Here is a 16,559-nt window from a genome sequence, read left to right on the forward strand (position 1 = left end):
ATTCGAGGAATCTGAACTGTAATCTTTAAATTCCTCACGAGCTCATCCCTATAAACTAAAATACTATTTCTGACATGGTCATAGTGATGCTTGACTGTAGCTTACACAGTTACAGTAACTTCCCCCCTTATTGCAAACATTCAAGTGTTATTAAACTCAACAGATTGAGAGGGAAATGCACGATTCATCACATGGCCTGCATTAAATAATAATAATTCTCTCCATCTTAAGTGAGTTCTAATAAAGCCATTGATACACAAGCCTCTTGAGCTCTCGTTTAGTATTCTGCATGCACAATAGCCGAACATCTTGAGTGGAAAATGAAATGACTAATTATGCAGTCTTGCTCCATAAACGTTCAAAACATGGGGTCCTGTGGGGTCAAACGTTTCTATTGTTGTCTTAGTTTTGGGGATTGAAAAACACATCATTACCGACACAAACTAGTTCACACACACTCGGACTAAAGCTTTCGACAGAAGAAAGATCCACACAGTTGGTTGACCAGCATAAGCAGTCATTGTCTTGTGACTTTGTTAATGGGTGACCATATGAAACCTCAGCCCTCCCTTGACCTTTGGGAAAATGTGCTTATTGTGGAATCCACTCAGCAAGACTGCTCAAAAGAGGACAGATAATTAAAAGAGTAGGAAAATGTCTTTCATAGCTCAGGAGAAATAATGGAGTTTTCGTTGAAATAGCTGTATTGCAGATGTTTCTCTTAATTTCTTGGCAGAAATGAAAAAGAGACAGTTGTTGACAAAGTAAGAGGAGAGAGTAATGACATAAATGTTGATCACATAGATCATTTGGTCTTGGAAGAATTTAATAAGATTGTGTTTGTATTAAAATCTCTGACTTTTGATTGCAGACTTTGGTGTCTTGGCAAATCTGAGCACAGTTTAAGACTCTGTTGAGATCTCATCTGAACTTCTAGAGGAGTTACTGGGTTTTTTTTCCCAGGAGAAACATCCGACAAGCAGGAGACTTCAGCATTTGCTTTTCATTTAATTTCCTTGCTGTCAAGGTTATACAGATATTATGGAGATCTCATTGGTAACCCTTCTGGTAACATTTGGAGAGTAGTTTGAAGTTCCTCCTTCACTTCACTTTAACTTTGACTTCCTTAATAAAGTTAACTGTATAAACCAAAGAGTTTAAACTAAAAGCACTCTCAGTGACCTGTGTATTTAGTTTGGCCCATCTCACCAAGCGCAGTTAACATAGAGTCAGGTGAGGTTTTAATCTTGGAGGTTTGCTTTTACATAAACATCTCCTCATGATTAAGCAGAGAATAAATCATGACATCTGGGGTTAGAGTATGTTTAATTCTGAAACTAAAAAACATGAATCTGTATGCCATCAGGTTACGCTCCACCTCTTGTGAAATCCTTCAAACAAAACCAACTTTAAGAGACGGGACATTCCATATTTCTGAATGGTTCCCCTTTTATTCCCAAAAGCCGAAGGACAGCATTCCATCTGAATGATTATTAAAGTAATTTTTTCACCCAAAAATTACAATTCAATCATTATTTACTCACCCTCATGTTGTTCCAAACACACATGCAGCATTTATTTTTCTGTGAAACACAAAAGGTTTTGTTGTTGTTTTTAAATAAAGTTAGAAGAAGCTTCACACTGCTGTTTTTCATACAACAACAGTTCTTTGTGGCCTTGTCTGTCAAGCTTGTTGTATTTGTTAACATTAGTTAATGCACTATGAACTAACAATGAACTAACAATGAACTAACAATGAACAGTTGTATTATTATTAACCAACATGCTGTAAAAAATATATTGTTCATTGTTTGTTCATGTTAGTTCATAGTGCATTAACTAATGTTAACAAATGGAACCTTAATGTAAAATGTTACCATATTTTCTTCTTTAAATAGCTTCAATGTAGTTAGCTACTTTTTATTAGTAACTTGTAATGTAGCTAACTACTTTGTTTTTTAAAGAGTAGCTAGACCAGGGGTAGTCAATAGGTGTGCTCAGGTCCAGATCCGAACCGAAGGACAATTCAATCTGGACCGAGATCTAAATCTTTGTGCTAGTTATCTGACACCTGGCTAAGTGATTGTGTAAGCATACATGTATACACGTGCGGAGCAGGAATAAAGCATGCCCAGAGCTAGAGAAAAATATTTCTCTCTAGAGCTGGAATAAAGCATGTCCAGTGCTATGCGATTATTCCCTAGTGCTGAACGCGCTTTTATTCTTTCTCTCAGCGCATTGCCTCTTTCCACGCTATAGAGACGCCGCATAAAGCCTAATTCATTGTACGTAGTTGCAGGCAAGGTTATTTTAACAACAGTGGCGGAGACGCCATTACGGATACTGGCATCTTTTGCTTAAACACTGCAGAAAACAAAAATAAAGCAAAGTGAAACTATCTTCATCTGTCTGATGTGTGATTCAGATGGTTCAGCTAAGCCAGGTTTGTGTCAGGACAAGTTAACGTGCTGCCTTAAGACTATAACGTTTTTTCCATCTAGATTTTGCTTTATTATTCAGCATGTTATGAGTCTTTCATAAAAACAAACAGATTTTTGTTCTAATTTTGTGAAAATTAATCAGAGATGTCATCATGGCATGGGTGGCAAGTAAAGCCTATTTATACTTAAATTAAGCAAACAGTATTTGAATTCTTCACTGATGTTGGAGGGGTCGAGGAGGCCGATTGCACCACCTTTAGTGATCCGCTTGCGCCCCTATGCATTGCATACCTTGCATATATGTTTTTTGCGCCTCTGACTGTGGCTGTCTCTGGGCCTCCAATGTCCTCATCCCTGCCCAGTCTTGAAGAGACTATTTTGACTGTTTAGGATTTGCTTTTTTTATTTTTATTTTTGTAATTTTTTTACAAAGTACTATTGCTTCCAATGTGGCAAGTTATGAAAACTATTTAAAAATCTATATTATATAATTTCATAGCCACATGACACTGTGTAAGATACGTATTATTATCCGGACATTTGCTGGGAAGGAAATGTAGAGACCGGACCTCTTGGAACTTTAAATGAATACCCCTGAGCTAGACTGTAGTTTAACTATTTTAAATTAGTAGCTTCCCCAACACTGAAAGTTATTGTATGGCTTCAGGACACTTGGTATATAGCACCGAATTTGTATTTTTTTTGTATTTTATTTTTTAAGCTTGATGGATGTGGTCTCTATAAACAATAGTTGTATGGAAAAGAGCCATGTAAATAGTGACAGAATATTCCTTTTTGGGTGAACTATTCATTTAATTTGACTCTAGAACACATAACATCTCTGTTACACTGAAGGAAGGCAGAGTGTTTCTAATAAATTGCAACTTGAAGATTCTTCAGGCTTTATCTCAGGGGAGAGCAGCTGTATTCTCGATGGGCTTTATGTGAGGGCACTGAAGAGAAATAGGCCACCATTAGCACTGTAAGCAGCTCATATGTGTGTTTATGGAAGCTATTTGCAGGCTTGTTTTGGTCTTGCCTCAGGCTCCATGTCCCGGTCATGATCCCAGTGCTAGTTCTGCAGGGACACAATCTGTCTCCAAAGTGCAGGAGGTGCCATGCTTGACCACAACAAAACAGCCCGTCTCAGGACAGAGTGACTCGGAAAAAGGGTTCGTTTAGCGTTAAGCCAAGCATTAAACACAGACTGCTCGACTCGAAGTTTGAAAAGAGAAAGAAAACATGTCTAACCCCTCGACCTGACTGTCGTTTATTCAGAAAGAAAAGGGATGGATGTTGAATAAACATGCCACTAACACTCCTCCATAACAAAAGCTGTAAGATTGCATTTGAAGCACTTTACAACCAGTCCTGTTAGAGTAAATAGTTTTCTTTTTCAAAGACTTGGAAGATGCAACCGTTTCAGAATTTCTTTAAAGGAATACTTCACAGTGCTGGGTAGTAACAGATTACATGTAATCTGGATTATGTAATCATATTACAAAAATCAAGTACTTGTAATTGGATTAAATTACATTTGAAAATACTCAATCAGATTACAGTTACAGTTAAAAGTAACTTTTTATAGATTACATGATTACATATTAACAAGGCAACAGCAGTCAATTGTTAATTTGATCATACTAATCCTTTTTTTTTTTCTCAGTCTTTTAAATTCACACTGCTTATATATGTTCGGTAATCGAGTGTTTTCGGAAGAGAGGGGGAGGGTTGTGTGTAATGCACTCAGAACTGATACTCGCTACTAGCCAGTCAGGTGAAGATGGAGTGGTGTACCTCAGCATTTATCTACTGGATCTATAGAGATAATTTCATTTTTAAGAATGAAATTACACCAATGGTGTGCAGCTCACACACTGACCTTAATTGCTTCAAAGGATCTAGTGGATGCCATCTCTAAGGGTCCTGCCCGCAGGTTACACACTAGTTCAACTGCAAAATGTGTAGCAATATGAAACAAAGCCCATCGCTCTACTGTTGCTGCTGATGCAGTGGAGTCCACTGCATGAAACTTGACAAAACTGTTCCTTGTGTGACTCGGTGGAACTCTGCTGCTTTAAAATATTCTGCTCTTTTAGAATATTCCTACTGTTCGGGGCCTGGGTAGCTCAGCAAGTAAAGAAGCTGACTACCACCCCTGGAGTCGCGAGTTCAAATCCAGGACGTGCTGAGTGACTCAAGTCAGGCTTCCTAAGCAACCAAATGGCCCGGTTGCTAGGGTGGGTAGAGTCACGTTGAGTTAACATCCTTGTGGTCGCTATAATATGGTTCTCGCTCTCGGTGGTGCGTGTGGTGAGTTGTGCGTGGATGCCGCGGAGAATAGCGTGAGCCTCCACACGCACTAGGTCTCCGCAGTAACGTGCTCAACAAGCCACGTGATAAGATGCACGAATTGACGGTCTCAGATGCGGAGGCAACTGAGATTCGTCCTCCGCCACCCAGATTGAGGCGAGTCACTACACCACCACGAGGACTTAGAGCACATTGGGAAATGGGCATTCCAAATTGGGGAGAAAAGGGGAGAAAGATAATATCTTGCACCTCAGCTTTGGAATAAGTGATGGACTATCAATAAGCAGTAAGGGTTCAAAGTGTTTCAGTGTTTTTAGATGAAAGCTTTGACCTAGCAACGTCATTGCTGTTGATTTTATGGTCATTAATGTTTGTTATGTTGCTATTGTTTTATGCACTTAAAATGAACTTGATGTCTCAGTGTTTTGAATTATAAACTTTGGCCATGCACTGTCATTGTTGTTAGATTTAATGTTTATTTAGTTCATGTAATGTTTAATGCACATTTTAAAATGGCATAAGGAGCTCTTTTTGTTAGTAATAAGGAGTGGAATACATTTTCTTCCTGTTTGTACTTTTATGATATGTTTAGTACTGCAAAATTCAAAAGAACTGGCATATAAAAGCCATTCATTTGGGAATCGGACTAAACTTGTCTGTGTTTTGCGCTGTAGAATTAGAAGAACCGGCTCGTAAGAGTCATTTGCTTAGGAATTGGATTACATAAACTGCGCTGTATATTTTGCGCTGTAGATTCAAAAGAACCGGCTCGTAAGAGTAATTTATTCTGGAATCGGACTACACTGGTTGTGCTGTGTGTTTTGCACCGTAGATTCAAAAGAGCCAGCTAATAAAAGCTATTTGTTCGGGAATCGGACTACACTGGTCTCACTGTATGTTTCATGCTGCTGATTTGATTTAGTATCAGTGTTGCAGTGCTGTTGAATCGCTGCACAGAAAGCACTGTCATCGAGTATTTTAGTACTGTGTTCCATCCGTATCGGTGGAAGAATGCACATTCAAGAACTGTTAACGGCGCCGAAAGTCATGAACGTCATTCAGTTCCAGTATATTTTCAATAAATAAACCAGTTCTGAATAAGAACCAGTTCTCAGATCACAATGCTACTCTTACTGTATGTCAACAAATGTCTCTTTTGCTTTCATTTTTATTTCCCCTAAGGAGTTTTAGAAGACATCAGAGGCAAAGTTGATCCTCATAACTGATAACTCCATTACTTCTGAGCTATGAAAGAGCAACATCTGAGCATCTTAATTTTCAACCTGGGGACATCAAAACAGCTTCAGCTTCAGGGCACTCTGTGTTCTGATCCTGAGTATAGATCAAAGCTTGCAGCTATAAAATTAGAAGGCAGCGGTGAAGCCAATATAGCCTTCAAATTCATTTTGAATGGAACTTGCAATGAAAATGTTATTGTATCAGTCGTGATCGCGAACCTGCTGAACACTACTATTGTTTTGCGAGGAACAGATTGATTGGTTTGCTGTGTATTGTGTGCATTTGAGTGGATGCATATAGCGTGGCCTCCATTTGACGGCCACATTTGTGCTTTATTGTTTTTGTTTGTTTTTTTTGCTTCAGTTTAACATCCCAGAGAGAGCAATATAACAATATAGAAACAAAACCTTCTCTGTTTGTTGTGTTTTGAAGAAGCATATGGAACTATGGAATGAACAAGTGTCTTTGTGCCAACTCCTTGAATCTTTGGCTTTATTTACACTGCACCCAAATACAGTTTGTTTTTCAAATCTGATCTTTAAGACTGACTGTGCACAGTCATTTTGCGGGTGGTGAAAGAGAATAGCGTTGTCTGATTCTGAATTTTTTTTTTTCAATGAATTATTGGTTGATCCAGTTTACAAAGCCTGTCTGAATGATTAGTTCATTAATTGGACTGATTTGACTTAATGATTTGGTCTTTTCAGTGATAAAATGACTAAAATTCATCGTTTTCTCATATAAAGCTCATAAATGACTTCAGAAGACTTGGAATATAGCACACAAGTCATATGGACTTCTTTTATGGTGCTTTTGCATCCTTTTTGTGAACGTGTTAGTTCCTTTCAGACGAATATGTTTTTTGTTTTTTTTAATCCGATACAGAGTACTATCAAGACCAATATTGTTGATGTCGATACCAATACAGATATCTCTATTAAATGGATTTTTGTGCCATTTCTGAGGATTAAATGGGTAATTTTAGCCATTTAACATTATATTTAGCCATATATATATATATATATATATACTTTAGGATTGATCCACTGATCCCTACTGATGACTAAAATTACATTAAATCCAATCTGATCAATTGGACTGAAAATTTCCCTAAAAAGCAGATTTTAATTGGATTTTAAACATATGGATATGGTTTGAATTGGGTTTGTAATTCTTTTTTTATTTTTTTTTGCCGTTTTACCAATTTGAGTCAAAAAAGCTACATTGTCCTGCCTGCACAAAGTCTTTGTAAGCACACACTTAGACTGGTATTTGGCACGGTCACGAGTTAAATGTGCCTTGCTGTGTTTGTATATCATTTTCTGCGATTTGTTGACTGGTTCTGTCACACATCCTGCTCACTCAGCGACACATTTGATCTAACACAGATCTTAAACTCTGTGGTTGGCATCAACTCTAATGAACTCTAATATAAAGTAATCTGACAACTTACTAAGAGGTAGTGGTCATTATAACCTTAGCTTTTAAGCTTGTGAAAGACACTGCGCAAGGTCTGAGTTAAGTGTTACTGTTAAGGCCAAAGTATCCTTTGTTTTTTATCCACTTTTTTGGCGCAAATTTCATCAGCACAGTATGTGCGTACTGTCCACGTGCAGCCCACAATCCGCATCGACTGTGCGTGCATCAGCCACCGACTGCACTAAAGAGTATCACAAAGCACTCGTAGTGAGCATGCGAAGAATGCCCCCCTACGGGCTCACATTCAAAAGAGTTTATGTGCGTGAGACGTATTGGCATGTGGAAAAACAAAGTAAATCCTAGCCTCTAGGTAACTGATTAATGTGTGATATTCCAAATAAAATCACTTGTAATGTAATCACTTGCTCTGCTTCTGAAACCAACCACCTATCTCCATCCTGGTAACATCCACTTTTTTACAATCCAATCAGTTAAAGGGATAGTTCACCCAAAAATGAAAATTCTCTCATTATTTACTCACCCTAATGATATCCGAGGTGTGTATGACTTACTTTCTTCACCAGAACACATTTGAAGAAAAACAGAAAACGTTCTTAGCTCAGTTGGTCTTTAAAATGCAAGTGAATGGAGATTTATCTTTTGAAGCTCCACAAATCACACACAGTCAGCATAAATGTCTTCTAAAGCGACATGATCGCTTTTGGTGTGAAAAAGATCAATATTTAAGTACTTCTTTTAACTCTAAATCAGGGGTATTCAATTAAATTTCCAAGAGGTCCGATCTCTCCATTTCCTTTCCAGCAAAAGTCTGGATAATAATAACTTAATCGGTGTCAGTAGTCAGTATGGCTATATATATATATTTAAGCAATATCGCAAGAGTGCGATATGGCCCTACATCAGCACTGCTGTGATTCGGCCGTATGTCGAGTGCCGTAGGTAATCACAGCAGTGCTGATGAAAATTACAGCCCTTACATCTTGGTAATTTCTTGTCTTTTGACCATTTAAATTTAGTCAATATTTCATCATGTCATATTCATTAATTCTAGTCAATTTTACTCCAAGTAAAATGGCATAATTTTAGTTGACAAAAATAACATTTTAGTTGATGAATGTGCAAAAGAGCATTTTGAAAAATGCATAAACTACTTAAAATTATTTGAACATACAAATCAAATTGTATTGTCTATTATGTAAGATTAAACAACATAGGAAAACTGTCCTTTAAAGGTCGTTTTCCTCTTGTCTTTGTAATTGGTGACAAAAAAAAAACAAAACAAAAAAAACTTTGTCGATGAACAAAGTAATTTCTTTGACGAGATGAACACTGACTGTGTTTTCGTTATACTGGGAAACAGTGTTGTAGTCAAGACCACCTAAACCGAGACCAAGTCAAGACCAAGACCAGAGTGTATCGAGACCAAGTCAAGACCAAGAATTTGAGGGGTTGAGACCAAGTCAAGACCAAGACCAAGGCAGGGCGAGACCATGTCAAGGCCAAGACCAGACCAGTGCGAGTCCCACACTGCATGACACACTTACGATAACATGTGGAACATGCAAACCATAGACACTCCACAAATTGATCTGAAAGATCCACATTACCATAAAAACACCCACAGAAAACAAATGAAGATTCCTCTTCATTCTCCTCTTTTATTGGCATATATAAATATGTGTGTGCGTGTGTGTATCAGGGTACCATAAGAAATGTCTTGATAAAATAATCAAAAGGCACTGCAGAGGTGAATTTTTTTTGTTCTTTGTTTTCTATGAGCAGACAAATACAAACAAACACTAAGGAGCTGAAATCAACTTAACCATCTTTATTCAGCACTCCTTTTCCAAGTTTTACCATCCACCTAAAACAATACATTTTTTGTGCAAGCATCGCATCAGGTTTTCTGGATGACTCTTCCCCTAGAAACCATCACAAAGTACAGAATATATCAAACAATTATTCAATACTTAACTCTTGACTTTTTTCTGTCTTTTCTTAAACACTATAGTAAGTTTTTTGTTGTTTTTGAACCAACAACAAGCCTTGTATAAGTGTGGCAATTTGCTAACCACATAGCTAAATCTAGAAAATAGAACAAAGAATGCCAAACATAAGCTAAAGCAGCTTATTTAAAATGTTAATCTTTCATACAATTGTAGCGTTATGTCGTAGCTGGCATTAGCTAACGCTGATGTAACGTAACTTTATATACATAACCTAGGAACAACAATGTCACCACATGCCCTGTCCCCTCAATCTCTCACAAAGTTAACACTGCATTAGCTACATCCCTCAATATATGTTAACTAAATTAGGTAGCTTGCGCACCTAGCTAGGTGGCAAATAGCTGGCGAGTAAAAATGCAGTCGATTCCAAGATGAGACCGAGACCTTCAAAAAGTGGTCCGATCTCGAGTACTACAACACTGCTGGGAAGATACACCAATCAGCCACAACATTAAATCATCAATCATACCACCTGCCTAATATCGTGTAGGTCCCCCTCGTGCCACCAAAACAGCTCTGACCCGTCGAGACATTAACTCCACAAGACCTCTGAAGGTGTCCTGTGGTATCTGGCACCAAGTCATTAGCAGCAGATCTTTTAAGTCTTGTAAGTTGCAAGGCGGGGCCTCCATGGATCGGACTTGTTGGTCCAGCACATCCCATAGATGCTCAATCAGATTGAGATCTGGGCAATTTGGAGGCCAAGTCAACACCTTGAACTCTTTGTCATGTTCCTCAATCCATTCCTGAACAGTGTGGCACGGCGCATTATCCTACTGAAAGAGGCCACTGTCATCAGGGAATACCGTTGCCATGAAGGGGTGTACATGGTCTGCAACAATCATTAGGATGGTGGTACGTGTCAAAGTAACATCCACATGAATGCCGGGACCCAAGGTTTCCCAGCAGAACATTGTCCAGCGCATCACACTGCCTCGCCGGCCTGCCTTCTTCCCATAGTGCATCCTGCTGCCATCTCTTCCCCAGGTAAACGATGCACACGCACCCGGCCGTCCACATGATCTAAAAGAAAAAGTGATTCATCAGACCAAGCCACCTTCTTTCATTGCTCCATGGTCCAGTTCTGATGCTCATGTGCCCATTGTAGGCACTTTCGGCAGTGAACAGGGGTCAGCATGGGCACTCTGACCGGTCTGCGGCTACGCAGCCCCTATACGCAGCAAGCTGCGATGCACTGTGTGTTCTGACACCTTTCTATCATGGCCAGCATTAAGTTTTTCAGCAATTTGTGCTACAGTAGGTCTTCTGTGGGATCAGAAAAGACGTAATAGCCTTCGCTCTCCACGCTCATCACTGAGCCTTGGGAGCCCATGACCCTGGTCCCTCGTCAAAGTCGCTCAGATCCTTTCTCTTACGCTCATTATCTGTTTTTAAATCTTCTCTTAAATCTCATCTCTTTTCACTGGCTTTTAATAGTATGTAATGTCCTGGTCTTGAATCGTTGTGTTTTTATAATCTTGTATTGTACAACACTTTGGTCAGCCTTAATGCTGTTTTAAAATGTGCTATATAAATAAAAGAGCTTGAACTTGCCCATTTTTTCTGCTTCCAACACATAAAATTCAAGAACTGACTGTTCACTTGCTATCTAATGTATCCCACCCATTGACAGGTGCCATTGTAACGAGTTCATAAATGTTATTCACTTCACCTCTCAGTGGTTTTAATGTTGTAGCTGATCAGTGTATGTTGAGGGGTCTGCCTAGCTCTCCTAATGCTGTCACATCTTTCAAAAGAACTATTTAAGAAACCTAGAAGAGCAGATGCTTCCTCTGGAAGGACTTCCTCTTTGGGAGTTTTGAGGAACTGTCCCATTCAGGACGGAACAAAATAAACTGATTTTGAATGGACTGTGAGTATATGCGTGTATCAGTGTCCCATTCCGTGTCTAATCTTCCCAGGTGTCCCCAGCAACAAACCCAGATCTCTCCCCAAGGCTTTTCCATTGCTTTCCACGAACTGTAGTTTAATCAATAGTAATGCCTTCAGTCTACGAGCGTCATGCCATTGAGTGAAAAATCTCTACTGGCTCACTGGGGTGGCTATAGATCTCCCAGGATAGGTCGTGTTTTAAACTCATCTGTCGGAGAAAGATCTATCGGGTAATAACAGCAGAGAGTCTCATCGCTGGCATTATAACGATTGCTATTATGCAAGCTCATGAGCAGGAGCCAAGTGTGATTCATCTAATGACTGGAAGGTAAACAGAGGTACAGTGTATATATCATCTGTTTCAGGTGTCATTACTGTGTACTTTAGAGAGCTGGACGTGTTGTGAGAGCCAGTGCTGTGATTTAATGATCTTTCACATACAGTATACGCACTGCTGGATAAGTCTTTGTTGGTCTTACCTGGATATATTTTTATGACGAAAAATGACAGCACTTCAGATCTGTTGAAGTACGTGACGTCTCAGTAATGACTTGATGTATTCTAAGTAAATAACTATAAATCTAAAGCAGCAATTTTAGTGTTTCTCACAAAAAATGTCAAGAACACACAGTTTCACTGCAAAATTAAAAGGAAGCAAAAATAATTTTTTGCATACATTATTACATTATTTCAGTTGTAAACTGTTTAATTTATGCAGCCATTGTTATATTTTATAAAATACAATTTTATACAATTGATATTAAGAAGAATGGGAATTACAACAATATTATGGAAAATTCTTAATATATATATATATATATATATATAGACGGAATACACACTTATTCTTTTTAAAACTCAGAAACATAGTCCCTGATTTACAAGGATCCCAAATAAAAGTTTTGTTTGCTTGTGCAATCAAACAACTTGCGTACACATAGTTTGGTTGAGTTTGGTTGAATAATTGCACAAACATCCACCCATATTTTTAAGGAGGCTTTTAAGTGTAGTAATACTAAATACCACCCATGCCACTAGCCACCCGGGGCACTCACTTGCAGTTCACACTAAATATCACAGGTTTTGAGTATAAAGTTTTATATGATTTATAAAATACACATTTATTTTTGTGTGCAATAAGCATAAGACGTGAGACTTGAGAGAATCTTGACAAGAAATAGTTCAAAAATTTAATTAACGATTTATTTCAGAGCGTTGGGTCTAAACAGGGTTTAACAAAACTTATATTTTCTTGGAAACTATCATCCACTCCTCACTGGTATAAATGGTTCACTATAGTTATAAATACACAACAACAGCACTGAAATTCATCAACAAACTGTTTCTTTTTTCATGTCTAGTTAAATCTCTGGTCACAACTTGTAAAGTCCAATGGAAGTAGTTCACAAGATCCAACAGTAGCATGGCACAATGAGAAGACCAACGGAATGAGCCGAGAGGCAAATGCTGACAAACTAGAAGCGACTTGTCGGATTAAAAAAAAGGCAATGAAAGACAGAGCTTCAAAAACATGGCAGAATTATATTTTAACTGTATTCTCATGTTAACTACATTGTTTCCAGGAATGGTTGAGAAGCTTAACCACAGCACTCGGCGTATAGTATTCAGTTCGTTCTAACAGGCCACGTTCTCACTGCAGCTAAATTTGGTTTCAGGCCACTGAAAAACTTAGGTAGTGACAAAGACATTTACATTAAACAGTAACTTCGACATTTTAAATGCAGTCATCGCTCCCAAAACGTTGCAGTGTGTACATGGCCAAAGAAACTTTACAATCGGCCTATAAGCTCTTCGCTATTCACATGTACAGTAGCTGCTGGTAATATCTAAAACTATACTCTCTCTCGAACCACCAAGTGGCGTACGCCCTTAGATTCCTCCTGAATCTTCTAAGATCATTTCTGGCCACATCTGTACAAGCAAACAAAATATGAACTCTTTTAAAACATCCATTTCTTTTAATAAAATAATCTCCATTAAAAGTTCACATAGCAAAAAAGGTAACAGATCTCCATGTATATATTTTATACTGTATATATACACACACACACATACACTATTTTGGCAGACAGAACATTAATTAGTTCTTATTGTAAACAGCATGCCTCTTGCCTCTTTCCATTCACACTCGGATCCAAATCTGAATTCTATTACATTCATGGCTCCAATTCGAATTTCTCTTAATACTCTTAAAGTTTCTGCTTGTAGAAATGCCCTAAAGCGAGGTTTGGAACGCCCACCTGACCCTAGAGACCGGACACAGGAAGCAGAGGGGGTGGAGACAAGAACAAGAAGTAGACAAGACCTTTGCTCCTCTCGTAAAAAAACCCTTTTCTGTCCGTTTCTTTCAGGGGCATCCATCGGGTGATGTGCTAAGCTCGTTTGAAATGTTCTAAGACACCACTGCTTCACCCTGGGATCGAGAATCAGGATTGGTGGGATTTTTGGCGGAAGGGTTCAGTAACTTCAGTTCTCCTTATCCATGATGTCCTCCTTGCTGACAGCTTTCTCGGGAATGGCGTCCAGACTGCGCCGGCCCTTGGAGTCCGATCCTGATGATGACCCGAGCCCTTCTTTCACCAGGTTACAAGTGACCGCAGCAGAGTGGATCTGTTCCAGGTTTTCGAGCACTTCTGCGCGGGCGTGTTTCAACAGATCGGCCTGGCCCTGAGAAGACAGCAAGACAGAAGTCAAAATGAGATGACATCAAAATGTCACTATATGTGTAAAAGTGCACTCAGTAGGGCTGTGTAAAAAAACTGATTTCCGATTAACTGCTATCTTTATTCGAACGATCCTAATATTGATTCTTAAAATCAAAAGATCGATCTTTTACTCTGTCAGGGGTACTCATTACATCAGTCGCGATTGACCAGTCAATCACAAGACAACCACTGGTTGATCTCGTTAAAAGGGTAGAAAGAGAAATGAAAAAATAAGGAGAATCTTTAAGATCACTTTTTATTTCACCCACGCGCTTTTTGATTTACTGGCAGGCGGCTTGTGTGTGCGCTTTACAGTGGTGTGAAAAAGTGTTTGCCCCCTTCCTGATTTCTTATTTTTTTGCATGTTTGTCACACTTAAATGTTTCAGATCATCAAACAAGTTTAAATATTAGTCAAAGATAACACAAGTAAACACAAAAATGCAGTTTTTAAATGAAGGTTGTTATTATTAAGGGAAAACAAAATCCAAACCTACATGGCCCTGTGTGAAAAAGTGTTTGCCCCACCTGTTAAAACATAACTTAACTGTGGTTTATCACACCTGAGTTCAATTTCTCTAGCCACTCCCAGGCCTGATTACTGCCACACCTGTTCTCAATCAAGAAATCACTTAAATAGGACCTGCCTGACAAAGTGAAGTAGACCAAAAGATCTTCAAAAGCTAGACATCATGCCGAGATCCAAAGAAATTCAGGAACAAATGAGAAAGAAAATACTTGAGATCTATCAGTCTGGAAAAGGTTATAAAGCCATTTCTAAAGCTTTAGGACTCCAGAGAACCACAGTGAGAGCCATTATCCACAAATGGCAAAAACATGGAACAGTGGTGAACCTTCCCAGGAGTGGCTGGCCAACCAAAATTACCCCAAGAGCGCAGCGACGACTCATCCAAGAGGTCAAAAAAGACCCCACAACAACATCCAAAGAACTGCAGGCCTCACTTGCCTCAGTTAAGGTCAGTGTTCATGACTCCACCATAAGAAAGAGACTGGGCAAAAATGGCCTGCATGGCAGAGTTCCAAGACGAAAACTACTGCTGAGCAAAAAGAACATTAAGGCTCATCTCATTTTTGCCAGAAAACATCTTGATGATCCCCAAGACTTTTGGGAAAATACTTTGTGGACTGACGAGACAAAAGTTGAACTTTTTGGAAGGTGTGTGTCCCATTACATCTGGTGTAAAAGTAACACCGCATTTCAGAAAAAGAACATCATACCAACAGTAAAATATGGTGGTGGTAGTGTGATGGTCTGGGGCTGTTTTGCTGCTTCAGGACCTGGAAGACTTGCTGTGATAAATGGAACCATGAATTCTGCTGTCTACCAACAAATCCTGAAGGAGAATGTCCGGCCATCTGTTCGTGACCTCAAGCTGAAGCGAACTTGGGTTCTGCAGCAGGACAATGATCCAAAACACACCAGCAAGTCCACCTCTGAATGGCTGAAGAAAAACAAAATGAAGACTTTGGAGTGGCCTAGTCAAAGTCCTGACCTGAATCCTATTGAGATGCTGTGGCATGACCTTAAAAAGGCAGTTCATGCTCGAAAACCCTCCAATGTGGCTGAATTACAACAATTCTGCAAAGATGAGTGGGCCAAAATTCCTCCACAGCACTGTAAAAGACTCATTGCAAGTTATCGCAAACGCTTGATTGCAGTTGTTGCTGCTAAGGGTGGCCCAACCAGTTATTAGGTTTAGGGGGCAATCACTTTTTCACACAGGGCCATGTAGGTTTGGATTTTGTTTTCCCTTAATAATAACAACCTTCATTTAAAAACTGCATTTTGTGTTTACTTGTGTTATCTTTGACTAATATTTAAACTTGTTTGATGATCTGAAACATTTAAGTGTGACAAACATGCAAAAAAATAAGAAACCAGGAAGGGGGCAAACACTTTTTCACACCACTGTATGTGCGGATACACAGCTAAATGGTTCAAACTTTAAAATTCTGTGATGCACGTCTTGTTGAGGTATTAATGTAAACAAAGTCAATATGTCTAAGTGAATGTAAACAGCAGGACAAAATTGCGCATTTTTTTTCAAAATACTGGACTTGCAGCCTAATAGACCTGCGGCTGTCTAGTATGTCATTATTATTAATCAAACAACAATAACACGAAAATGAGAAAACCGGTCACTGCTTTTGGCTGAATAACTTTATTAGCTATAAAAAGTATGAATGTATTATAATCATACATTAAAGACCAGTAATTAAAGTGAAAGTTCACCCAAAAAATTAAAATTCTCTCATCATTTACTCACCCTCATGCCATCCCAGATGTGTATGACTATTTTTCTTTTGCAGAACGCAAACAAAGATTTTTGGAAGGATATTTCAGCTCTGTAGGTCCAAAAAATGCAAGTGAATGGGTGACAAATTTTTTAAGGCATCATAAAAGTAATCCATACGACTCCAGAGGATTAATGTCTTCTGAAATGAAACGCTAGGTGTTTGTAAGAAATGGACCAATAT

General features: G+C 38.7%; 1 protein-coding gene across 1 annotated transcript in view; it reads right to left on the reverse strand.

Annotated features, from left to right (window-relative positions):
- Positions 1 to 12,516: 12,516 nt before the first annotated feature.
- Positions 12,517 to 16,559, reverse strand: part of LOC127453086 (inactive phospholipase C-like protein 2) — an 89,539-nt gene continuing 85,496 nt past the window's right edge. Inside the window, exon 6 of the mRNA XM_051719148.1 lies at positions 12,517 to 14,023. Coding sequence (XP_051575108.1) covers positions 13,823 to 14,023 — 201 coding nt within the window. The 3' untranslated portion in view covers positions 12,517 to 13,822. The remainder of the gene's footprint in view (positions 14,024 to 16,559) is intronic.

This window comes from Myxocyprinus asiaticus, chromosome 15, assembly GCF_019703515.2.
Source record: "Myxocyprinus asiaticus isolate MX2 ecotype Aquarium Trade chromosome 15, UBuf_Myxa_2, whole genome shotgun sequence".
NCBI lineage: Eukaryota > Metazoa > Chordata > Actinopteri > Cypriniformes > Catostomidae > Myxocyprinus > Myxocyprinus asiaticus.